A 27047-nucleotide genomic window follows, 5' to 3' on the forward strand; every position below is an offset into this window, starting at 1 on the left:
GCCTTCTCCTCCTTGAATAACTCTTCATGTGTGAATGTAGATGCAAAATACTCATTTAGTTTGGCAGCTATCTGAGAATGATCTTCTACAGTGAAACCACTGATATCAAGTGGATCAATCTGATTCATCCCCTTCTTTTTAGAGTTTATATAAGTAGAGAAGTCTTTGCTGTCCTTCTTTGCATACTTTGCCAAAGATTTCTCATAATCTACCTTCGCTTGCTTAACCTCCTTTGTGACTTGATTGCAGATTAGCTTGTATATATCGACCATAGGCTTCTGTGTCGCCTGATAATTTATATGCATCCCATGCATTTTTCTTCTCTGCCACGAGTCTCATTAGTTCATCTGACATCCATTTAGGCCTAAACCTAGAACAGTATTTCTTAGTTTGAACAAAAAGCCTAGTAGCTTCCAAGATTACTTCCTTGAATGCTTCCCATTTAGAATTTGCTGTTGGTAACATCATCAGATGGTCCCATTGTATACAATTTATAAAATCTCTGAGACCACTGTAGTCACCATTACGAAAGCAAAAACCCTAAGTCTCTGACAGGGAAAATCAGAATGGACATATGCACAGGTATCGCCTTGGAAGCGAAAGAAATCATACAGTGAATAATTAAGACAATTGAGATCAGCAATGGTTGAATCAACCAGTAACTGAGATTATGTCAGAAAAATATATGGGGTTTGGGAGACTGTAAGTGGAAATGAACATCATTTAGATTAGAACTGAGACCATGTATAAGGTACATCTTTAATGTCTTTCAGTTGTTTATTCAGGACTGTTAAGATTATTTCTATAATTAATACCACATGAAATTAATAAACTATATGAGTGGTATTAATTATAGTAATAATCTTAATGGAAAACAACCACATAACATCCTTCCCTAACTATATTAGACCTTGCACATTCTTCTGACAAGCTTTCTTTAAACTTTTTTTTTCATCTTTTCCTATTCTTTTATGATTTTCATTAACATAGCATTACAGAGTGAGCACTGTAAAAAAACTGAAATTATTCTGTTTTTCATTAGTTCATAAATACGTTAAACACTAATTCCTAAACTATTAAAAATAATTTATACAGACATACTATTTGTATTTACCTAGAGCAAAAATAAAATTAAAACACAATCCACTTCTCATGAAAGCTACTTTACTTAACTACTTTTATAATATTAACTGTTTTTAATAGCTATTCTCCTGCCCCAGTCATCTATTTTTAATGTTTATAATATTTTAATATAAACATCTATACTTAAATTCAAATTTCATCCATTTCAAAATATTTACTGAAAAACCAGCAGTCCAGTTCTGTAAACATCAGTTTACAGAACCAACCTGACTGCTAAAAGTGGGGAGCAAAATGTCTATTATAAAATACTCTCCTAACTTAGGGGATTTCCATAACTGCACCTTCAACCTCAAGTTAACCCCACACATCTATGACTTTTTATTTACATTCCCCAATGGTTTTTGGGTTTAAAAAAAAATAAATAAATAAATAAAAGGGACATGGCCTTTCAGTAATCCTTAAACCCAATCATAAGACTGGGTTGATAAAGCAACCTCAATCCTGATGAAATCCAGAATAGCACCCTTTTGCAAAAAACTTCAATCAGAATGTTGGGACAAACTTATCTATTGTGAAACTAGCTGTTAGAAACTATGACCAGATTAAATCTTCCAAAATTGTTTTTGTAAGTATCTTGACCTTCAGAATATTCTCTGGTATATCTTTTCAGAATGTGCTCTTATTTTGGAGAATAAGTTTAAAAGATTTATCCTTATCATCTTTATCTCACAGTAGTACTTGTATGATAAATTCTAAATAGTACAGATCCATGCCATTTTCAGTATTAATTCTAAAGGTTGTTTGATGCTGTTTCTCTATTCCAGATTACCACTCTATTTGTATTTCCCAACTAACTTTTACAGGTCGTAGATACAAGTCCGAAGTTGAGTATGTATGTTCTGCACATGTGAAAAAGTGAGTTCTGCATTAGAGTTTAAAAATCATGTTGTGGTGAAGCTGATATCCCTGATGCAATATATGCCCTGATTTCCAAATCCTCTATAAGCTCCAGCCCTGTCAATATGAACGTTTGCAAACGCTCAGGTAATTTTAAAATCATAATTCATTGAATTTATTTATGTGCAAGATATGACAGCAAATGAATATAGCCAAACTAATTGTGTCTCGTGTCCAGCCCCTGGGAACCTTTCTAAGTAGATAATCCCTTTTGGAATGTTCCTAGTAGTGAACAAAGCAACAAACGATGCTCAAAGACATGACAGAAATAACAAAGATAATCTAGTTACTATGACCATGACTGCAATACTAGTGTTTTAAAGTTTACAAAATTACAAGTATGATAATGGTCACAAATTCCTTCTGTACATTATTATATAGAGTTACTAAATTATTATATAGAGAGCTTAAATTTAAACAGTTGCTACTTATGCCAATCCAGTGATACCCTGGAAATTTATAAATTAAATTTTTTCTAACAATACTAACTACTACACCAACACCTGTGCAAATAAATCATGAAAAGAATAAGTTTATAAATTAAGCTAAGATGTCAGTATAGAAAATGGATAGCTTCACTTCACCATCATCCAAAAAAGTTAATATTATACTACAGTGTAGAATCTGTGAAGATACTCTACATGCACAATGTGCCTCCCAGAAATCCCTAACCAAGTTAAATTACCTTCATCGCATGAATTTTATTTGTCCTGCATGCACCCTACAATGATGAATGACTCCAGAGCACCACTGATTGCACATCACTGCCAGAACTGTCCCAGCAAAATGAGCAAAAGGAAGTGCAGTGCAAGCCTTGCCAAACCAACCACTGCAAATGAATACCTCACCTGTGCCACTCTCTACACAAGCTTACTGAATGGTGACACAAAAGCAATGTCAGTGGCACCTAGTTATCTATTGGAGTCTGCAAATATATAAAATTTTATATAACTAATTTTTATCAGCATGGTCTACTTTAGCAGGTAGAAGGAATCTATTTTGCAGAGATGGAATATATTTGTGCAAAGGTGTGCAAGGGTTTTTGCTAATGTTCTCAAGAAAGCCTTAGGGGAGTTCAGGGAAACTGCTAGTCAGAGGAAACAGAGATAATACAGATGCTCTTTTGATGGCAAGGGTGGTAACAATAACATTTTCACACATCTCAAAAATTCTTGCAGGAGCAAAGAAAGTCAATAATCTTTTGGAATTGGAAGAATGTCCCATGGGCAGAAATATTTAAAGTAAATGAGCAGGAAATGTTAGTGCAATAACTTTAAGGTATGTGTCAGAGTGACAAATAGGAAGTGTGAACTGTGTACAGCAGTGTCAGGAGTATTGGCAATCAAATAAGTGTTTTTGATTCCTGATTAGGAAAACTAACTATGCAGGTTAAAAAATGGGAGGATAAATTCAAGTACCACTACCTCATATCCATTAAAGCAATTTGAAGGGAACTCATCATAGAGGCACTATGTTATTATTATTTACATAGCACATTAGCATCTATGCCATATTATGCTGTGTGTGTATTATGTCTGCACAAGTGTGTGCACATTCATAGGCCGATTTGCATGTTGTTCAGGCTCAAAAAAGTCAGAATAACTCTAAAGGAAAAATCTCTACCACAACTGGTAGGTGTGGAAAAATCCACTGCAGACTGAATAACATAGCCCTGACTGAAGGGGCCTTTAAGAATTCCTCCTGTCTCTAACAGGATTCAAACCCACACCTCTCTAAATAAGTGACAAGTGGCAAAACCTCTATGCTATCATGAAGGATCACCATTGGAGGACAAATATTTAAATTAACCAGATATAGCTTTGTTATCTATATCAACATGTCAGGGGTAGCATAGAAAGAATATTCTGCTCTGCACCTAATCATTAAAGTTCATCTTAGGTGGAGCAAAATGTGCACCTATCTACTTCAAACAGTCTCGCTGCTTTATATCACTGAATTTAAGTATATAATTGTAAAATAATAAGAGTAGTTTACCTCAATATGATATGTAGAACACTTCCGTATGATACTCTCCAGAAATTAAAACAGAAAAATTGAAAAACTTACATTAGAGTAACAAATAGATTAAAAAATTAAAACTCAATTTAACACAATTAAAAATCAATTTAATGCAATTAAAAATAAGAAAATTAATTAAAAGAATTTAATGAAAAAAATTGCAAAACGATTTTCCTTCCTGAAGCTGACAATGCTTTTCGACCGTAAGTCATGATCACAGGAATGAAAATTACCAAATAGGGGTGAGTATGAAACTTAACTTAAAAAGGGATTATTTGTCTTCGTGCATGTGCGTAAAAGCTCACGAATCAAAGATGAGATATGGCCTACGAACATTAACAGAATTTTTGTGTAATTTAATTTCTACGGTTTCTGCAATTAATAGTCGCGTATAATATCATAGTCCCGTATGATACTCTCCAGAAATTAAAACGGAAAAATCGAAAAACTTACATTAGAGTAACAAATAGATTAAAAAATTAAAACTCAATTTAACACAATTAAAAATCAATTTAACGCAATTAAAAATAAGAAAATTAATTAAAATAATTTAATGAAAAAAATAATACACATAATTATGGGGGGATGTGATATGGGGATGCCTTTTCCACCCCGTATCACATACTATGGGAGGTATTTAGACGATGTTCTAGTTATTACTGATAGTATCCAAGACATTTTACATTTGTTTAATAATATTCATTCTAGGCTCAAATTTACATTGGAAAGGGAGGATACGGATACAAAGTCATTAAATTTTCTAAATTTCACACTTACTCAGGACTTGAATAAAATCCAATTTAACATCTATCGAAAACCTACAAACGCCGATATGCTTCTACATTATAACAGCTATCACCCATTCACCTACAAAAGATCGATTATCTTTAATCAATTTCTAAATGCCTACAAATATTCAATGACGGAATCTGCTTTGGGCTCAGAAATACAAATATTAACCAGCAGATTCTTAAACAGGGGTTATCTATCCCCTTGCTACAATAAACCGAATTAAGGTACAAGCTAAGGACAGGATACAAAATACTACACCAACCAACAATAGTAATATCAAAAAATACTTTATTTCTGTCCCATACATTGAACAGTGGCACGAACTTAACAGATTCTTTAAAGATACCGAATTTAAAATTGTGGCCAGGCCAATACGGAAATTACACACTATACTGAACAATCGCTCGGTCCTTTCCTCATTCGACACAAATTAATGACCTGGTATACAACATTTCTTGCGGTGATTGCGACTCGTCTTATCAGGGTTCGATGCGTTTTCCTTTGAATATTCGTGTTAATCAACATGCGGCCTCAGTTCGTGCTTCTCATTCAGCAGTGTCAGAATTAGCCTTTTGCGCCGTTAACGAAAAACATACTTTTTTATTTAACGAGGACAAAATACTTAAGTGTCTTAATTATACGCGACTATTAATTGCAGAAACCACAGAAATTAAATTACATGAAAATTCTGTTAATGATCGTCGGCTTTTACACGCATGCGCAAAGACAAATAATCCCTATTTAAGTTTCATACTCACCCCTATTCAGTAATTTTCATTCCTGTGATCAAGACATACAGTCGAAAAGCATTGTCAGCTTCAGGAAGGAAAATCGTTTTGCAATTTTTTTTTGTTAAATTCTTTTAATTAATTTTCTTATTTTTAATTGCATTAAATTGATTTTTAATTGTGTTAAATTGAGTTTTAATTTTTTAATCTATTTGTTACTCTAATGTAAGTTTTTCAATTTTTCTGTTTTAATTTCTGGAGAGTATCATACAGAAGTATTCTACGAACTATATTGAGGTAAACTTCTCTTATTATTTTACAATTATTGATATCAATGTATTGAGCATTACAGCTCTGGTTCATACTAATTAAAGTATATAATATAATCAACGACTATCGTAATGACAATTGCATCATTTTATATATAGCCATCTACCAAAGTAGACGAATTTGGCATCATTTTAATTACTTCTCATATTGTGAATACCTTCACGAGTTGCCATGTATTGCACTACCTTGAATAAGCAGCGCTTCACCACTGGAAAAGACTGGTGTCATTTATTCTCGGTAGATACCACCACCTAGATGGCACCGTTCAAGAATATTAGCCTCTCTTTGGTGAGTGGGCAGGTACCCTGGTGTTGTAATAGTGACAACCCACATTATGAAGTATAACTCCACAATATGAGAGATGCCTGATGGTGGGCAACAGTTAAGACTAAAAGCATTCTTGGGCAAGAGCCTCAAGCTACATGGCACTATGACTAATGTATGGTTTTTGTTTTTTTGGTTTTTAGGAGCATTAGCAACTAAGGCCATATTGCTCTGTGAATATGTGGTGGTCATTCCCTGACCTTTCTGCATCCTCCATATTTGTCGGTGACAGGCTCGAACCCTGGTCTAATCAAGAAGCGTGTGCTACACATTGCTGCTCCTTCCCACCTGGCTACGAAGGCGCCTAATGTATGGGTTAGTGCAATTTCATCAAATGATGAAATTGCACTAACCCATACATTAGTCACACTGCCACATAGCTTAAGGCTCTTGCCCAAGAATGCTTTTAATCAACGGTTGTTTAATTTTACATTTTATTTGTGATTCAAACTATATTTCACATGGCTTACAGAAATTTTTTCTGGAAGGTTTTATTTAAGTATTAGATTTACTTCAATTTGTTCTACAGGCAATTACATGGTTTAAGTAATTATATCCAACTGAGGCAAGATACAGATAATATGCCACCTTTGCACATAGATGTAAAAAGTATAACTTGATTTCTAAAGAAGTTTGAATTAGACTTCCTTTCTGTGATGAACAACAGTCATTAGAGGCTTTGAAAGTCATGTTTTAAATATCTGGAATAGTAGAATTGCTCCAAGTTAAGGAAGCAGGAGCTATTATGTTTTTAGAATCCAGGAGCTATTATATGCCCATTACAGGAAATCTTCTATAAAACTACTGTAATTTTTTGTTGCATAATAATACTGGCAAATACATCTAAAAATGATATGAATAAAGGCCTCTAGAAAGTAAGATACAGCAAGTAATTTTATTTATTGACAGGAGGTGGGATACAATAGTGATTGTACAGAGAGGCATCACAATCAACATTACATTTTTAGCAAACATAACATTGTTTTTTTTAACAAAATATATCTTGAGTGAAATCATTATTATGTTATTATTTATATATTTTAGTTTGAAACACATAAGAGGTACAAACCCCCTTCAAGCACCTTCAATTCTAAAATATACAATTTGGTTATGTTTACATATTCTTACTAAATTCTATCTTCAGACCAATATTGTGAGAGAGAGAGAGAGAGAGAGAGAGAGAATATATCTGTAAATCTGATTAAATTCTGTATTCATTAATTCTCACTGATTTCAAAGTTTTAGTATGTATTCAAATTCTATATAAAAAATCGTTAATTAAATGAAACTATACATAAATAAAATATTCAATGAAGTATCACTGAAATTTATTTCAAAATGCAGGTGCAATACAAGGTAATTTATAGTGCCTTGTTTTGCAATATGAGATTGATGCATTTTGTACCATACTTATCTACATACACAACTCAAGGTAGTTACCAACTCACTATTACAGTGTTTTATAGCTCTCATAAGGCTGAAGATTTTGTTCTAAATTCATTTCAGTTTAACTAACTACAGTGGATTAAAAGACAAATGCAAAAATAGGGATCAAATCATAAAGCCATCGCCTAGCATATTTCAAGTTTCAAAAATAAGTGTTTAGTTAGCATCCAAACAGAAAATGCTTTCAACCATGCTATGATCACTCTGCCATTCAAAGTTCAGCTCAAAGTGCAACACACGGAGCAGATAAGGAGACTCTCCATTATTTCTAGATCTTCAAGTATAAAACAGTAGTCTCTAGTTAATAAAGAATGGCTGAGTGTCATAAAAGATTCCATCCTGAATGGCTGGGTATACAGGAATCCATTCTATAACTGAGATGTCTCCAAGCCAAGTAGGCAGTATAGTGTTATATGGAGGGTATTTTGGTAGGAATCTTTATAATTTCCAATGGCTGAGGGATAACTTAAGGGATCATAACCATGGCATCCATGGAATCCATGGCATCATAACTAAAGTTATGATGCCATGGATTCCATCAAATGGTAAAAATGTTCAGTTTGACAGCAGAATTTGACTTATACTCAGGCAAAAGCATGTGAGTTTAAGAGTTTGTGATGAAATGCCATCATGGCCTATCTGAAAATATGATACATAGCTGAAAGATTATAAGGTTAACAATTTGTATACTTAATAATAGATACAATACAAGCATCACTGTATGATTTCAAAAGCTACAATAATAATACACTGTTTTATTTTTCAAAATAAAGTTACATTAAATAAATTCTTAATGCTTCATTAGTTAATATGACTTACCTGTACACACAAGAAAGAGAGAACACACACTTCTATAATGAAAGCTGTTGAAACAATTACATCTACAGATCGCTGAGGACCATGTTTCTGAATAACAATTTTAAAAAGAAAGGGAAAAAAATCAGATTCAAAGAAATAACTTCTCACTAAAGTAAAGTATGAATATTTTGTTTCACTAACATACATCCTAATAACAGAAGAAGCATGTACAGAAATTAATTATTTACATTTATAAATATTTCAAATAAACATTCAGAATTCAAGTGGTAGGTTAAAAGTAAGCACTTGTAGCATAGAAATATTGGTCCAACCATGTCAACAAGCAGTACTCTCAGTGTAAAACAGAGCACAGAACTGTCGCACACAGTTTCACCACTTGCTGGCTAGTGGTAAAACCAATATGTGAACAGTCTCCTTCATCTTATCATCTAAGTAAAAGTGATGACCTTTGAACATCTATGTCAGAGGGCTGAAGACATGGGAGTTGTAGAGTGACAGGTCAAACCATAAGCTGAGTGTTGCAGCACTTTGCACCTGTTGTTGATGAGTGTCACTATTTGAGGATTCACATTGTTACAAAACAATAACTGGCAGCAAACTCTGCACAGACTGCTATTACTCTATGAACTTCTTACATCAGTGGCATCCAAACTTTTTTCAGCTAGAGGCCAAAACAGATATAATGCTGCTGATGATTGTGGGCCACATGGATTTCACGAGCTACATGAACGTTTCTTTACCACTAATTATGCATTTTTCAAAATAAGATATCATTTTTGTTAAAAGTTTATATTTACTTTATAATTTTAATTTATAAAAATTAATAAAAATCTAATAAAAATAAAAATAATTTATAAAAATCCAGCACTATTATAACACTAATAAAATTCTTATTACATGATTGTAATAATAATGTTAAATACTCATGAATATGTATAAAATATCATATGAAAGGAATATAAAAAAATCAAGTGTTGCTAAAAATAGATATTTTCAAATTCAGTGTGAAATTATATTTTGTGACATGTTAGGTTTTAATCTCAGGGGGAAGGGGCAAGAATGGACACTTAGAGATACCTACATATCTGAGGGCCACGCACACAACCCTATACCACTGAAGAGTGGCATTTTTCAGTCTACTGGAATACCATGGCGCCGACCAGGCTAGCCAGGTGGGTAAAGTGCCTGCCTGGCAACCCAAAGGTATAAGGTATAAGGTATGTTAGTGTCTAACGGCTCCTGGGATTTCTCCCATCTCCGCGGGTGTACATTGTATCGGGGCCAGAGATTTGAAGTGTGTGGGGGTCATGTGCTGTATATGGTGTTGTGCCCTTTGTTCCTCCGGTCTATTAGCCACCGAGCCCCTAGTGGGACCCGACGTTACCACACCATGCCACGGGGAGGCTGACCGGGTGTACCACTGTAGCTAGAGTACTCTGGCGGGTCCTGCCACCTACTTTCCTGGGATTTCAGTGGCTAGGACCAGATTTGAGAATGAGATGATTGCTGTTTCTTGAGCAACGGTTGTAATTTTAACAGAGCGTAGGGTTGTTCGCTGATAACTTGTTCTAGGGCCAAATAGGTTGGGCAGTAATTTTGATGTTTTTAGATTTAGACCTGTGGGGAATGCGTGTGTGTGTATATATAAATATATATATATACACACACACACACACACACACGCACATATATATATATATATATATAAACTAAATAAAAAAAAAAAAAAAAAAACGTTGTGCAAGAGAAAAGTAAAAGACTGGAGGGTAGGAAACAGAAGAAAGGGGCCAATAGGGAAGATGGCCCCTGATGACAGTGTGGCATGCCCAGTGCCTCACCAGAGAGAGGAGTGGGGTGGCAGGTGGACGAAAACCACCACCCCACAAAAAAAAAAAAAAAAAAAAAATCATTCTGTAAGAGAAAAATGGGGGGGGGGGGGAGTAAAAGAACGGATGGCAGGAAACAGAAGATAGAAGCCAAAAAAAAAAAAAAAAAAAAATGAGAGAGAGATATACTCCACAAGTTCAGAGTAGGTACAGCTAGCACGGCCAGTCAGTTGGAGCCGACAACCCAAAGGTCGTGGGTTTGAATCCCGCCTCGGGCTTGGATCACAGTAAAATGCAAAACCACTTTGGGAGGTGCATTATGGCCACAGAAGCCGATGCGCCAACAACTAACAAAAAAAAAAAAAAAAAAAAATACCATGGCACTTTTCAAGATGCTGAGTATAAGACTACTAAACAACAATAAATTTTCACTGGTTATCCTCTGCATTCAAAAATTTCATCACATTGCATGCTGGGCACATTTGGAAATCTCCATGTTGTTCATATAGCACACTGACTGCAACCACTATTCATACCTCACATTTATTTTCTAACTCACTATATTTATACACCAGTCTCAAAAGGCACCATTGTGTGTGTGTGGGGGGGGGATCATTTATTCTATGCCTATCCTAACTGTTCATTCTAAAAGCCTATATTCCATTTAACTCTTTCACAAGTGAGTTCGCTGAACATGTGGATTCACAGTAGAATATTTTTCATTTGGGGTCAAATCTGTGGACTGCGTTTTTTTATGGAATTTGAAAGATAGTAAAAATTAAAATTTTGTACATAAAAGTTTTAAATATTAGCTGGTGCTTATTTTAACTTGAATGCCCAACACATTAGCATTAGTAGAGGCATATAATGCAAGAAAGCAAACTTATGCAGCACCAGCCTAAAAAAAAAAAAGAAAAAACGCTCCCACTTCACCCCTCCATTCGTTCCAAATGCTTGTCCAGCACAGCCTTAAATTTATTTAGGCACAACAAAAGGTGGAAGCCTGTTCCACCAATCAACTACCTGCTGGCTAAAGGCAAATTTCCACACATCTATTCTACAACTATCTTTCCTCAATTTGAAACTGTGCCCCCTCACATTCTTAGTCTGAGCAAGAGGAAGAATCCCATCAGCATTCAGCTTGCTCAAACCATTCAAGGCCTTATACACCTCAATACACCTCAGATCACCTCGCAGGTGTTTACCCTCCAGGTGTTGCAATTTTCAGAACTTAAGCCTTTCTTGGTAAGCGCACCCCTTTGTTCCCCTCACCAATCCTGTTGCCCTTCTTTGTACTAGTTCTAGCAACTCTACATCCTTCCTAAAATGAGGCCTCCAGACCTGTACCCAGTACTCTAGGTGTGGCCTGACCACTGCCTTGTATAAGGGGTAATCACATCCCTGTCAGCAAAATTCCTATATATCATTGACAAGACTCCATGACCTGCCCTGGCAGCCCGTCTGCACCGCACAGCGAACCTCATATTTGACTGCACAATTACCCCCAGGTCTATTTCACTTTTCACTTCCCTGAGTGTAGTACCACACAGTTGGTATGTTTCTCTTCAGTTATTGCTACCCATATGCAGTACTTTTCATTTGTCAATGTCAAACATTAAGTGAAATTGTCAAAAATCAAATAACAAAAATATCCTCTACATATATTTATGTATAATTTTATTAAATTCATCACTTTTCGATCTAAATTGCCTAGAATTTTGGATTTTTTTAAGCCCAAATCAGATGCTATATGTAGGCACAATCTTCTGCAATTTTTCAAAACTATTTTTGTGTAACCATTTATTATAAACTATGTCTACTATTACTTGGAAACACAAATAACAGATGGTGGTGGAAGATTTCAAGACAATCTGTACATAAATGATTACTTGAAGTGTAGTTGAAAATTAATTAGATTTTACATGCTCCTGTGAGTTCGGACAGCACAAATGTATATAATATATACTCCTGAATAGGTTAAGCAACCCTTGCAAAATGCACAATTTCGAATGTATATTCTTTATATTGAACAATAGTAGTGTTTGCAGGTATTGTGTGATCCATTCACTTGAAAACAGTTATTTGCTCATCCTTTATGCAACTAAACTTTATTTGACTTGTTTCAACATTGGTTTACTAAATCAATAAAAGTTCCCCTTTTGCAAAATGTATCCCCCCCCCCCCCCCGAAGTTAGAATAAAAGTTCTAGCTTGGGGGGATACATGAACTAATAGATTAACAGTAACCCCTGGCAGAGGTAAAAGTGATTCTTGCACTATTTCTATTGAAATGCACTTGAGCAGCAGCCTGGAAAGCAAGGCAATGGGAATTTCCAGGACTATTGGGAGTCATAGTGGAACAAGTAAATACATGGGCTGTGTTAGGGTAACTAAGAGTAGAAACAGGTGCATGTATACTTGCATGTACACCAATGCTAGGAGTATAGTTAATAAATTTGATGAGCTTGAAGTGCTAGTCAAGACATCAAAGGCAGATATTGTTGGGATTGATTGATTTGGTAGTTGTTGGCGCATCGGCTTCTGTGGCCATATTGCACCTCCCAAGGTTTTTGCAGTACTTTGATCCAAGCCCGAGGCGGGAATCGAACCCGCGACCTTTGGGTTGCCGGGCAGGTACTTTACCCACTCGGCTAGCCCGGTCGGCTATTGTTGGGATATCAGAGACATGGTGTCACATAGGGCTTGCAAGCCGGTTTTATAAAACCGGCTAAATCGGTTTTCATATTGAGTTGTTAAAACCGAAACCGAGCTTCTAAAACCGGATTCGAATATTTTCTTAGTTAGCCCTCGAATATAGTTTTTTGTTACGCACATTTTCTTTTGTTTGTTCCTTTTGTCTGGATCATTCAACTGCTTTATATTTTAAACATGTTTTTTTATTTTATTTTTTATTTTATTTTTTATTTTATTTTAAGGTACAAATCTCATGGGCAAGTGGCCCAAATCTAGGAGGGTACCTTTTATCTTTAATAATCCTGTCATTAACCATCTCTTGAAGTTGCTGCGGCTACAGGTGAAGACATTTCCAACCCAACTGTGTTAAGAAGGCTCAGTTCAAGTGGTCACTATGCAAGGAAATCAGTGGTTTGTATCCCATTAACCCCTGAATGTATCAGGGCACGATGCAGGTGTACTTATTTACGACCGAGTGAGTCGGAGCGATAGCATAAAAGAAAATGCTCAACATTTCTCCGTTCCATCTATCTTGTTCGCCAGGCAAGTTATGGAATGCGCCTTATTGATGGTTACCCAGATTCGCTGAATATTGCATCAAATTTCAATCGTAGAAAGTTTTTTGCTTCTTTATTCCTATTAAATTTGCGATCAAATGTTCTCCAAAAAGCAGCTTCACCAAATTTAGCTTTTATGTAATTTTGAAAATACAATAGATTTAACTGGGGGAAAAAAAATTGCAAGTAAATAAATAAAAAATTTCTTTCGTGAAAATTTTGAAACTTGCCTCGTTTAGACTCTTCATTCAGTGCTTGCGGGAGTGACGCACAGTATTGTGCTTTTGTTATCTTCAATATTTTAATTTAAAATTGTCGGTGATATAAATTTCTACTAATTAATATTTATTACTCTTAATATGTCTAAGATGAAATCAAATGTATGGAATTATTTTGCTCGAAAAAGCAAAGATGAAGCACAATGTTCGAAATGTCAGAAGATAATGAAGTCGTCTGGAGGATCTACATCATCTTTGATGTTGCATTTAAAGAAAATGCATCAGATTGACATTAAACAAGATAACAGTGAACCTCCCATAAAAATGGTACGAACATTAGAAAACTTTATCGTCAAAAAATCTATGGAAGAAGAGATTTCAAAATTAGCTGCTTTAGATGGATTTTCTTTTAATTCAATTGCCAAGAGTGAGTTTATACAATCAAGCCTTCACCTTCAGATAAATAAATACGATACATTACCACCAGCCTCAGTGAATGGAATTAAAAATATGGTTCTGAATTATTATAAAACTAAGAAAGAACAACTCATTAAAACTCGCCTAGTTCCGATGTTGGAGATACACTCATGCGAGAGTATGACAGTGTAATAAAGAGATTAACTGAAGAGCCTTCAAAATATTCGAGTGAATTGGAAATCAGCAAATAATTTAAAATTTTGGAGGCAACTAGCAGTAGAAGTGAAAAGCTGGAGAAAGTTTATAGAGCACTGCTGACCATTAAACCAACGTGTCCAATCTGAGAGAGTGTTTTCGATCACTGGTCTCTTTAACACAAAAATAAGGTCAAGTCTATCAGGAAAAATGTTTAATATACTGTGTTTTTTAAAGGATCATTTTCAGAAAAAAGCTAAGCAATAAATAGTAAAGTAATTTCCCCAAGCTGTTTTTTTTCACATTATTTTTATTTATTTATTATTATAGGGCTTATTATTTTTTTCTTTACTATACGAGAAGATAGTTTTTATTCAAAGGATTTGAATACAATTTGTAATGTTGTATAATCTCAAGCTGGTTACTTTTTTGGAGCATTTTAATTTTTTTATTTTTTTTACTATCAGAGGTGATAGATTTTGTTTAAAAGATTTGATTACGATTTCTACAATCTACCCAAGATAAAATAAATACCTGTGTTATAAGCTTTTAATTATTTTCCCTAAGTCTGAGAAAATCAGTTTCAAAACCGGTTTTAACAGTAAACTTCGGTTAAACTCGGTTTTGAAATTTCTCGGTTTTATGCAAGCCCTAGTGTCACACAGACATAAGTGCAGAACTGGAATTTGGGGAGTACAATGTGTACAGAAAGGATAGACAGGACAGGAAGGAAGGAGGGGTTATGCTGTTAGTTAAGAAACACATAAAATCTAAGGAAGTGCATCTAATTGATGTTGGTGGACAATGAAATGCTGAGTCTGTTTGGTGTGACATAAGCACTGGGAAAGGAAAAATGAGAGTAGGTGTGTGTTATAGGCCTAATGAATCTGATGAGTATAATGAGCAATTGTGCAGAGAAATAGAGTAGGCCAGTAAATTAGAGTGTCTTATAATGGGGGATTTTAATTTCCCAGAGATTTACTGGAATTTGTGGGTTGGTCACTCACACACTAGCAAGGCTTTTTTGGATTAATGGATGATTGTTTTCTACAGCAGCATGTTCGGGAGGCAACTAGAGGAAGTAATACTCTTGATCTGATTATCAGTAATGATTCTTCATGCATCAAGAATCTGCAGATAAAGGAATCACTAGGTGGCAGTGATCACAGTGTGCTGAAGTGGGATTTACTCAAAGAGGTAACTACCATCAAGGGTAAAGGGAAGGGTTCTTGCCTTCATAAAGGTGACTACGGTGGTCTGAGACAGTATTTAAATTCTATACGGTGGAACCAACTGATGATATTACCAACATCAAATTCAAAATGGGAAGTATTCAAAGAATTAATCTTGGAAGCCACTAGGCTTTTCATACCAACTAAGAAATATTGGTCAAGATTTAGGCCTAAATGGATGTCAGTTGAACTAATTAGACATGTGACAGAGAAGAAAAATGCATGGGATACATATAAATTGACATGTGACACAAAAGCCTATGATAGATATAAGCTGGTCTGTAACCAAGTTACAAAGGAGGTCAGGCAGGCAAAGGCAGATTACGAGAAATCTTTGGCAAAGGATGGAAAGAAAAACAGCAAAGAGTTCTCTACTTATGTAGAAGGGGGAGGAATCAAATTAGTCCACTTGATATCGATGGCTCAACTGTTGATGATCCTGCTATGTTTGCTAACAAACTGAATGAATATTTTGCATCGACATTCACACATGAGGAGTTATTCAGAGAGGGGAATGCCACATGTGTATTCAACTCTGGCAGTAAGCCAGATAATCTTGTAATAACCGAGAGTAAAGTGGAGGAGAAATTGTTAAAGATAAACACAAGAAAGGCTCCTGGGGTGGATGGAATCTATCCAGTTATATTAAAGGAGGTGGCAAAGGAAGTAAGCAAACCCTTAGCCATAATTATGAGAGCTTCTTTGGACTAGGGAGATACCTACGGACTGGAGATGTGCAAATATGACTGCAATTCACAAAGGAGGATCAAAGGGAGGCACAGGTAATTACAGACCTGTTAGTTTAACTTCTGTTCCAGGGAAATTAATGGAGGCACTGGTTAAAGAAGCATTGCAGGATCATCTATCATCTAGACAAGACTTCAGTTATAGCTCGGACACAGCATGGGTTTGTTAAGGAGAAGTCTTATCTGACTAATTTTATTGGATACTATTATGTAGTCACAAAGGAAATGGATGCAAAGAATAACTTTGAAATCATATATTTGGATCTTAGAAAAGCCTTTGATACTGTTGCACGTGGAAGACTACTGCACAAATTGGAGGCAAATTGCTGTTATGGATAAAGGGATGGTTGAGTAGGAAAAGACAGAGAATGGTAATCAATGGACACTGCTCTTCGTGGACTAATGTTACTAGCGGAGTCCCTCAAGGTTCAGTATTGGGTCCATTGTTGTTTTCTGTATTTATAAATGATATTGATGATGGTATATCAGGCTTAATGTCCAAGTTTGCAGGGTTGTTAATGACACTAATGACAGTACACTGCTGCAACAGGATCTAGAAAAGTTGAGCATTTGGGCTAAGAGGTGGCAATTGAAGTTTAACATTGACAAATGTCAAGTACTACATATGGGAAGCAGTAATCCCAGAGTAAAGTATCAACTCTGTGGTACCACACTGACAGTGGTAGAGAATGAAAAGAACCTGGGGGTAATTGTGCAGGCAGATATGAAGTTTTCTGAGCAGTGCAGATGGTCTGCAAGAGTAGCTCATGGTGTCTTGTCAATGATATATAGGAACTTTTCTAGCAGGGATAAGGAGGTGATTATCCCCTTGTATAAGGCAATGGTCAGGCCGCACCTTGAGTACTGTGTACAGGTCTGGAGGCCTCATTTTAAGAAGGATGTAGAGCTGTTGGAATGAGTACAGAAAAGGGCAACTAGATTAGTGAATGGAACAAACTTTGCTCTTACAAAGTGACAGTGGTAGAGAATGAAAAGGACCTGGGGGTAATTGTGCAGGCAGATATGAAATTTTCTGAGCAGTGCAGACGGTCTGCAAGAGTAGCTCATGGTGTCTTGTCAATGATATATAGGAACTTTTCTAGCAGGGATAAGGAGGTGATTATCCCTTTGTATAAGGCAATGGTCAGGCCACACCTTGAGTACTGTGTACAGGTCTGGAGGCCTCATTTTAAGAAGGATGTAGAGCTGTTGGAATGAGTACAGAAAAGGGCAACAAGATTAGTGAATGGAACAAAGGGTTGCTCTTACAAAGAAAGGCTTAAGTTTTGCAAATTACAGTGTCTGGAGGCTAGGTACCCGCGAGGTGATCTGATTGAGGTGTATAAAGCCTTGAATGGTTTGAGCATGCTCAATGTGGATGGGATTCTTCCTCTTGTTCAAAATAATCACCTGAGAGGGCATAAATTCAAATTGAGGAAAGACGGTTGTAGGACAGATGTGTAGAATTTTGTCTTTAGCCCACAGCTGGTTGATTGCTGGAACAAACTTCCATCTGTCGTTGTAGAAGTTGATAGCTTAAATAGATTCAAAGCAGAACTTGACAAACATTTAGAGCGAGTGGATGGGTGAAATAAGAGTGTTTTTTTTTTTTGGCTGATGCTATATAAGCTTGGTTTCTTGCATCATGTGCCTTTGCTAATGCTAAATGATTACTTGAAGTGTAGTTGAAACTTAAATAGATGTTACATGCTCCTGTGAGTTCAGACAGCACAAATGTATATAATATAATAATATTGGAGTCTGGGTGCGAGGTTAGCCTGGGCAGACATTGCTCCTTAAAGCTCTTCAAACAGAGAAGTTTTTCCTGATTTATTTTCTGCTTTATTAGTTTAAATTGTCATATTAACTTATTTTCTAGAGTAGCTTTATATTCCTAGTTACGATACTTAGTTTAAAGTTTAACTTAGACAGAGATTTCGTAGATATTACTTAGTATCGGTAACGGTATCAAATCCACGTGTCACAAATTGAACGAGAGGTCTTTTAACCAAATTTAGTCGATTTATTAACCAATTGTTATATCAAATTATCTTCTATAAGTAGATTATAGACCTAGTCAGGATCCTTAGTTTATTCTAAATTGAGATAGCGAGATTTCGAAGCTAATCAATACTTACGAGTCCGTAGAAATACCGTTCGTGAATTCCCGCCATTTTTACACGATAGCATAAGCTTAGTGTAGTATACTGCATAATATAATATTGTCAATTAATCAGTAAATCTATTAATCTTGATAAACTTTATTGTCAATTAAATTGTATTTTTAACTCTATAAATATATATAACGACTTAATCGTAACAAATAATTAATACATAACTATAGTGGTACACGTGATACGGAAGTTGTATAAAGGGAACACTAGATACCGAAAAAAAAAAAAAAAAAAAAATATATATATATATAACATAACTGTTTTGGGATATAACTTAAGGATTTAATTTTTGTTTTAAATTTTATTGAATTAAATTGGAATCATGACTCTGACCAGAGCAGCAAAGCAAAAGGCTCAAGCTAATGGGAGTGCTGTGGTTCAGGGGAGAACTGAGGGGGGCAGTTGCCCTCTGAATCACAGTCTATTAAAATGCACTGTTTGCTTGATGTTTGCGGAGCTCGGGTACGGGACATGATACTGCCAAGGGGGATGTCTTTGTGTGTGCACGATGTAAGGAGTGCAAGGAAATCAGGCGACAACTCAGCGTTGTTATGGGCCTTTATGAGACCTTGAAGGACAGGGTGGATGCCCTCGAAGGAAATAAATTGAGGGGCCCATCAAGCTCTCAGCTGCCCACATCAACGCCAGAGCTTGCACTTGGGCATCGCGTGACACAGAGACAACCCCCAAGGCAGAATGCGCTGGTCCCGAAGGAACTAGTTGTTGTTGGTGACTCTATTGTCAGGGAAACGGAGAACATGCTTTGTAAAAAAGATAGGTGGAACAGGACCAGGGTATGTCTGCCAGGGGCAAAGGTTGATGACGTTGTAGAGCGAATATCATCTTTTAAGGGCACAAAAGGTGATATAGTTGTACACGTTGGCACTAATGATATTAAGAGTAGGAGACCGGCGGAATTACTTAGCAAGTACAGGTCACTGTTGAAAAAAAGCCGTGAATTAGGGTTGAACTTGAAAGTGTCTGCAATTCTGCCCAGACACGATAGGAGGGAGTATATGATGAGAGCCTTGTCGATCAATTCGGCCCTGGAGGGATTGTGCAAGGCTCAAGGGGTAGAATTTTTTTCAGCCTGGACTGTACTTGTTAACAGGAGAGATTGCTTCTACAGGGATGGGATACACTTAAATAGAAAGGGTGCAAGAATTTTTGCTGATGCTGTCGAGGCAGTGTTAGGTGGGTCGGAAAACTGCTAGTTGGGGGGGATACAAGGACTAATAGATTAACAGTAGCCACTGGCAGAGGTGGGAGTGATTCTTGCACTGCTTCTATTCAAATGAGCAGAAGTCTGAAAAACAAGATGCAGGATATTTCAGAGACTGCTGGTAATCATTGCGTTACAAGTAAACACATGGGTTGTGTTAGGGTAGCTAAGAATAGAAACAGGTGCATGTATACCTGCGTGTACACCAATGCTAGGAGTTTGGTAAATAAATTTGATGAATTTGAGGTATTGCTCAAAACATCAAAGGCAGATATTGTTGGGATATCAGAGATGTGGTGTCACACAGATATAAGTAATACGGAACTGGAATTTGGGGAATACAATGTATATAGAAAGGATAGACAGGACAGGAGGGGAGGAGGGGTTATGCTATTAATTAAGAAACACATAAAGTCAAAGGAAGTGAAGCCAGTTGAAATCGATGGACAGGGCAGTGTCGAGTCAGTTTGGTGTGACATAAGCATAGGGAAATCAAAATTGAGAGTAGGAGTGTGCTATATTCCTAATGACTCTGATGAGTATAATAATATATTGTACAGGGAAATAGAGTGGGCCAGTAAATCAGAGAGTCTTATAATGGGGGACTTTAATTTCCCAGATATTGACTGGAATTTGTGGGTTGGTCACTCGCACACTAGCAAGGCTTTTGTGGATTTATTGGATGATTGTTTTCTACATCAGCATGTTCGTGAGGCAACAAGAGGGAGCAATACTCTTGATCTGATTATCAGTAGTGATTCTTCATGCATTAAGAACCTGCAGATAAATGAACCACTAGGTGGCAGTGATCACAGTGTGTTGAAGTGGGATTTACTCAAGGAGGTAACTACCATCAGAGGTAAAGGGAAGGGTTTTTTGTTTTCGTAAAGGCGACTATGATGGTCTGAGACAGTATTTAAATTCTATACAGTGGGACCAACTGATGATGTTACCAACAGCAAACTCAAAATGGGAGGCATTCAAGGAACTAATCTTGGTGGCTACCAGGCTTTACATACCAACTAAGAAATATTGTTCAAGGTTTAGGCCTAAATGGTTGTCAGATGGACTAATGAGACATGTGGCAGAGAAGAAAAATGCATGCGATACATACAAATTAATGGGTGACATGGAAGCCTATGATAGATATAAGTTGGTCTGTAACCAAGTCACAAAGGAGATTAGGCAGGCAAAGGCAGACTACGAAAAATCCTTGGCAAAGGATGCAAAGAAAAACAGAAAGGAGTTCTTTTCTTTACATACTTGAACTCGAGAAGGAAAGGGATGAATCAGATTGGTCCACTGGATATTGATGGTTCAACAGTTGAGGATCCTGCTCAGGTGGCTAACAATCTAAACGAGTATTTTGCATCTACATTCACGCATGAGGAGTTATTCAGGAAGGAGAATGATGTAGGTAAAGTAAACATTGGCAGTGAGCTGGATGATTTTGTAATAACTGAGAGGAAAGTGGAGGAGAGATTGTTGAGGATAAACATAAAAAAAGGCACCTGGGGTGGATGGGATCTATCCAGTTATATTAAAGGAGGCAGCAAAGGAAGTATGCAAACCCCTAGCCATAATTATGAGAGCTTCTTTGGACTCAGGGGAGGTACCCATAGACTGGAGATGTGCAAATGTAACCCCAATTCACAGAGGAGGATCAAAGGCTGACACAAGTAATTATAGACCTGTTAGTTTAACTTCTGTTCCAGGTAAATTAATGGAGGCACTGGTTAAAGAAGCACTGCAGGATCATCTAGACAAGAATTCAGTTATAGCTCAGACGCAGCATGGTTTTGTTAAGGGCAGGTCTTGCCTGACCAATTTGATTGGATACTATGATGTAGTCACAAAAGAACTGGATGCAGGGAATAACTTTGATATTATATATTTGGATCTTAGAAAGGCTTTTGATACTGTTGCACATGGAAGACTGCTGCACAAATTGGAGCAGTGTGGCATTGGAGGCAAATTGCTGCTATGGATAAGGGGATGGTTGAGTGGCAGAAGACAGAGAGTGGTAATCAATGGACACTGCTCAACGTGGACTAATGTTATTAGTGGAGTTCCTCAAGGTTCAGTGTTGGGTCCATTGTTGTTTTCGGTGTTTATGAATGACGGATGAAGGACGGATGTCGGATAGATGTGCGGAAATTTGCCTTTGGCCAGCGGGTGGTTGGTTGGTGGAACCGACTTCCATCACTTGTTGTTGAAGTTGATAGCCTAAACAAATTTAAAGCTCAACTGGACAGGTATTTCGAACGAACGGAGGGGTGAAATGGGAGAGGGTTTTTTTTTTTTTTTTTGGCTGATGCTGAATAAGCTTGCTTTCTTGCATCATATGCCTCTACTAATGCTAATGCTAATATATACAGGCCAGCCTCGATTAACGCAATTAATTCGTCCCACGAGCACATTGCACAAAACGGAAACGCGTTAATCGAATATAATAATCAGTAGGAAAAATTATAATTGGTCCTTGACCTTCTGGAATGTCCATAAAGAATTTTAAAAATACCTTTTAAATAACTTTTTAACTGTATACAATGTAAAAGATAATGAAAATAATAATGAAATTAAATGTTTAGTTAAATATTAAATGTTTTCAGCGGTTCCCAAACTGTGCGCCGCGGAATATTTTAAATTTTCAAGGGAAACACTGCAATACTCGACATCTGTCGGACACCGCGTGAACTACTAGCTTGAGGTAGTTCACAGTGTCAGCATTTCTTATTAAGTTGTTTGGACCTAACTACTAAAGAGTCTGGGTTGCACCCAGACCAAAAGAAATACTTTTGGTCTGGGTGCGACTTGAAAAAATTACTGAGACACTAAACCGCCGTGAACTGAGAAAGTTTGGGAACGTCTGACATAAAATACACAATGAAGAAATGACTGTTGCAGAAATATTTGAACAGTGTTGACTTTCTCTTTTCATCAATCACTTTCCGATAGCCGACAACAATCTTCTCTGGGCCCTGGCGAAATAAATATCGTAGAGAACCGCAAACCTTTTGTTTCAGGTTCTCTGCGATACGAAAGATTTCATCTAATTCTTTTACCATTATCTCCTTTGCGGTAACATTTTCATCTGGCTCATTTAAAAATTTGAATTTTTATGCAAGTGTGCATTGACTTTATTAGCAGAAGACAAATAAGTAACACGTCTTCTTCCGATGGTTGATGGAACACACCGAGGCGGGCAGCAGGCAAATGTTTGTTTATTGACCGTACGACTCGCAGTAAGCTTAATGCGCAATTCAAATCTTTTTAAACTATCGCATAAAAAAAAAAAAAAAAGATCGCGTTAATTGGAAATTTGCATTGTGTAAAGTGAAAAGTGATATAATTTTTCAAATAGCGTTAACTAAAAATCGCATTAATCGAACTCGCGTTATGCGAGGCCTGGCTGTACTCCCGAATAGGTCAAGCAACCCATAAAATGCACAATTTTGAATGTATATTCTTTATATTGAACAATAGTAGTGTTTGCAGGTATTATGTGATCCATTCACTTGAAAACAGTTATTTGCTCATCCTTTATGCAACTAAACTTTATTTGACTTGTGTTTCAGCATGGGTTTTCTAAATCAATAAAAGTTTCCCATTTTGTCAAGTTCATGAAGACCTGTTAGTGTACAATAAATGTAGTAATCTAAAGTTCTCAACAACTGAAGGGTTGATACTTTCAACCCTTTAAATAAAATTCTGCCAAGTGTAAAAGAGGGATGTACAAAGAAATAATTAAAGGGTATTATTTTTTTGTTGTATTTGCTGAGTTTGAGCAGCAAGAAAATTGCTGTTAGACCTTGTTTGATAAAATTTTTATGTAATTCTTCAGATAGCATTTCCACAGATTTACAATTTTTAGGGCATCTCTTAATGGAACAGCTAAGGGAACTATTGTCAAAATCTATGAAATTCAGAAATACCACAGCAATCATGCATGCACGTGTGTGTACACTCACTTGCATGACGAAAAGAAAGAGAGGTGGAGAGAGCAGTGATTTTATAGATGGCAAGTAAACGGTGAATTTAGTAAACATAATTAAAAAAAAAAAAACAGAAAATCATTCTTGGTCATGTTTCCTTCTTATAATTTGAACAAGGAGTTTTGTGCCTTTGTTCTGCATATGATAGCTACACTCAACTTGATAACGTGATATACATTATAAATATGTTTCCAGAAGAGTAAGGAGCTAAAAATATTTTTCCAGAACTGATGACACTGAAAAAACAAGTTTTATTTTAATTTGCTACTTTCTGGAGTTGTTTCCCTTAATTCTTCCAATGAAAGATAATGAACCAAGAGATATGGTCATGAGTGAAGTTTAAAAGCAATCTCTAAAATCTTCAAATTGATTATGCCTCAGCCACTGCAAAAACATAAGACAACAAGCATTGATGCGAACAGTACTAGATTTGGCAGTATGTGTGGAGCAGATGGCACTTTGAAGTATGATGGAATATCTAAAATTGTTTTGTCTATTGCGTTTCATAAACCGTTTTTTTTTTTTTTTATGTTGAAAACAATTTTGTTCATTCTGGAATAATTCAAAATGCTTTCCAAAGTATTTCTTGGCACAGTTTCAAGATCAATAATTTAAAAAACTTCTACTGGATATGACAAGGCTAGTGTGTTCATTAAAACCATGGTAGCAGACCTAAGCAGCAGTATATGGATGATGCATTTCTCATTTGCACTACAACAAAGTATGTTACAAATGACTTCTGAGTGCAGAGCAAAATATCCAAGTGAATATAGTGCTCTGTTCACGTGAGTGTTCTTCACGCATTAAGAATTTGCAATTAAAAGACATACTGGGTGGCAGTAATCACAGTGCACTTGTGGGATTTAACGTGGGATTAAACTGATTTGGGATATATTTGGCGCATCAGCATCTATGGCCATAGTGCGGCAGGGGTAAAGGGAAGGGGATTTTGTTTTCGCAAAGGTGACTATAGTAGTCTCAAAAAGTTTTTAAATTCTATACAGTGGGACTGTCAGATGATGCAGCCAACAGAAAATTCTAAAAGAGAAGCATTCAGTGAAGTAATCAGAAGCTACTAAGCTTTTTATACCAGCTAAGAAATACTGTTCAAGGATTAGGCTCAAATGGATGTCAAATGAACTAATGAGACTTCTGGAGGAGAAGAAAAATGCATAGAATGTACATAAATTATCAGTAGATATATTAGCTTGTCTGCAATTAATTCACAAAGGAGGTTAGGCAAGCTAAGGAAGATTATGAGAAATCTTTAGCAAAGGATGTAAAGAAAAAAACAAAGACTTCTTTACTTATGTAAAGACTAGAAGGAAGGAGATGAATCAATCTGGCCCAATAGATATCAATAGTTTAACTGTTGATAGGGTTCACAGATGAAAATACCTATTCAGTGCTGACAAACTGAATAGGTATTTTGCATCTAATTCATACATAAGGAATATCACATGCTTGGATTTTAGGAATGTTTTTGATACTGTTGCACATAAAAGACCACTGTACAAACTGAAGTACTGTGGCATTAAGGGAAAGTTACTGCTATGGATAAAGGAATGGCTGAGTAAGACAGAGAGAGGTTATTAATGGACACTGCCCTTTGTGGGCTAATGTTATTAGTGGAGTCCCCCACGGTTCAGTGCTTGGCCCATTGTTGTTTTCTATATTTATCGATGATACTGACGAAGGCATATCAGGCTTAATGTCCAAGTTTGGATGATACAAAGGTTGGTATGCTACTTCAATTGGATATAGAAAATTAGGCAGATGGGCTGAGAAATGGCAAATTAAGTTTAACATTGACAAATGCAAAGTACTGCATATGGGTAGCAGTAATCTCAGAATAACATACTAACTATGTGGCACTACTCTCAGGGTAGGGGAAAATGGAGAAGCCCCAAGGGTAATTGTTTTTTGAGCACTGTAGATAGTTTGCCAGACAGCTCATGGGATTTTGTAAATGATATACAGGAATTTTGCAAGATGGGATAAGGAGGTGATTATCCCATTGTATAAAGCAATGGTTAGGTATACAGGCCTGGAGGGCCTCATTTTAGGAAGGATGTGGATCTGCTGGAACGGGTGCAGAGAAAGGCAACAAAGACTGGTGAGGGGAACAAAAGGGTGCTCTTACCAAGAAAAACTTCAGTTCTGCAAATTGCAGTGTCTGGAGACTAGGCACCTGTGAGGTGATCTGAGGTGTTTAAGATTGAATAGATTGAGCAAGCTCAATGCTGATGATTTTCTTCTTCTTCTTCCTCAGACTACATGCACATGTAGGACATAAATTCAAATTGAAGAAGGATGGTTGCAGGATAGATTTATGGAAGTTTGTATTCAGCCAGTGGGTAGTTTATTATGAAAAAAACTTCTATCAGTTGTTATGGAAGTGGGTAGTTTGAATAAATTCAAGAAAAAACTAGACAAACCATTAAATGGGATGGTCACGTGATGTGGGGTTTTTTTGATGCTGTATAAGCTTGCTTTCTTGCATCATTTTCGACTACTAATAGTAATACTAACTGAGACTGGTCCAATAACATCTAGGCAAATGTGATCCTGTGGTTGAAACCAGCTCACTCATGCTAGAGGCCAGTGAAGATTGAAAGACTGGTGGTAGCCAAAGAGGGATTTCAAAATTGGCAACTCACCATACCTTGTCATGGATTAGGTATTGCAGCTGACAGCCAAACTACATCTCTCTTCTGCCACTTTAAGCATAATGGGTATCACTGCTGTGACACCTAGTATGTTTAAAGTGGGCACAGGAACTGACATGGACAGTGAATGATTGGAAAAATGTTGCTTTGTCTGATCAATTTTGGTTCCCACTGTTTTTATGCCATGGGAGGATCAGAATACAGCAAAAATACAGCACAAGCCAATGGAACCATCCTGCAACAACAACAGGCTGGTGGTGGTGGTGTAATGGTGTGTTTTTGTGATGCATATTGGGTGCTTGATACCAGTGGAGCAACATTTGGATGACTGGTCAGAACAATTTCCAGACTATCTGGAAATTGTTCTGATCAGGCACATCCCTTCGTGGCTGCAGTGTATCCATTTGTGAGTGGGTTCTTCCAGCAGGGTAAGGCACCATGTTACAAAGACAGAATTGTACAGAACTAGTTCCAGAAACATGAAAGTGAATTCAGTCTACTGAGGCAGATTCCCCCAATCACTAGATCTCAATCCTATTGAACACTTGTTGAAATAGATAAAATGAACTCTTCAGAGTATAGATCTGTAGCTATCCAATTTGCAA

General features: G+C 36.5%; 1 protein-coding gene across 1 annotated transcript in view; it reads right to left on the minus strand.

The window, feature by feature from the left end:
- The window catches only part of phtf (putative homeodomain transcription factor), a 210028-nt gene that overhangs the window by 24726 nt on the left and 158255 nt on the right, over positions 1-27047 (minus strand). Inside the window, exon 15 of the mRNA XM_090385805.1 lies at positions 8499-8585. Within this exon, the coding sequence (XP_090241931.1) occupies positions 8499-8585 (87 nt within the window). The remainder of the gene's footprint in view (positions 1-8498; positions 8586-27047) is intronic.

Source organism: Mastigoproctus giganteus, chromosome 12 (assembly GCF_048544385.1).
Source record: "Mastigoproctus giganteus isolate SK-2022 chromosome 12, ASM4854438v1, whole genome shotgun sequence".
Classification (NCBI taxonomy): domain Eukaryota; kingdom Metazoa; phylum Arthropoda; class Arachnida; order Uropygi; family Thelyphonidae; genus Mastigoproctus; species Mastigoproctus giganteus.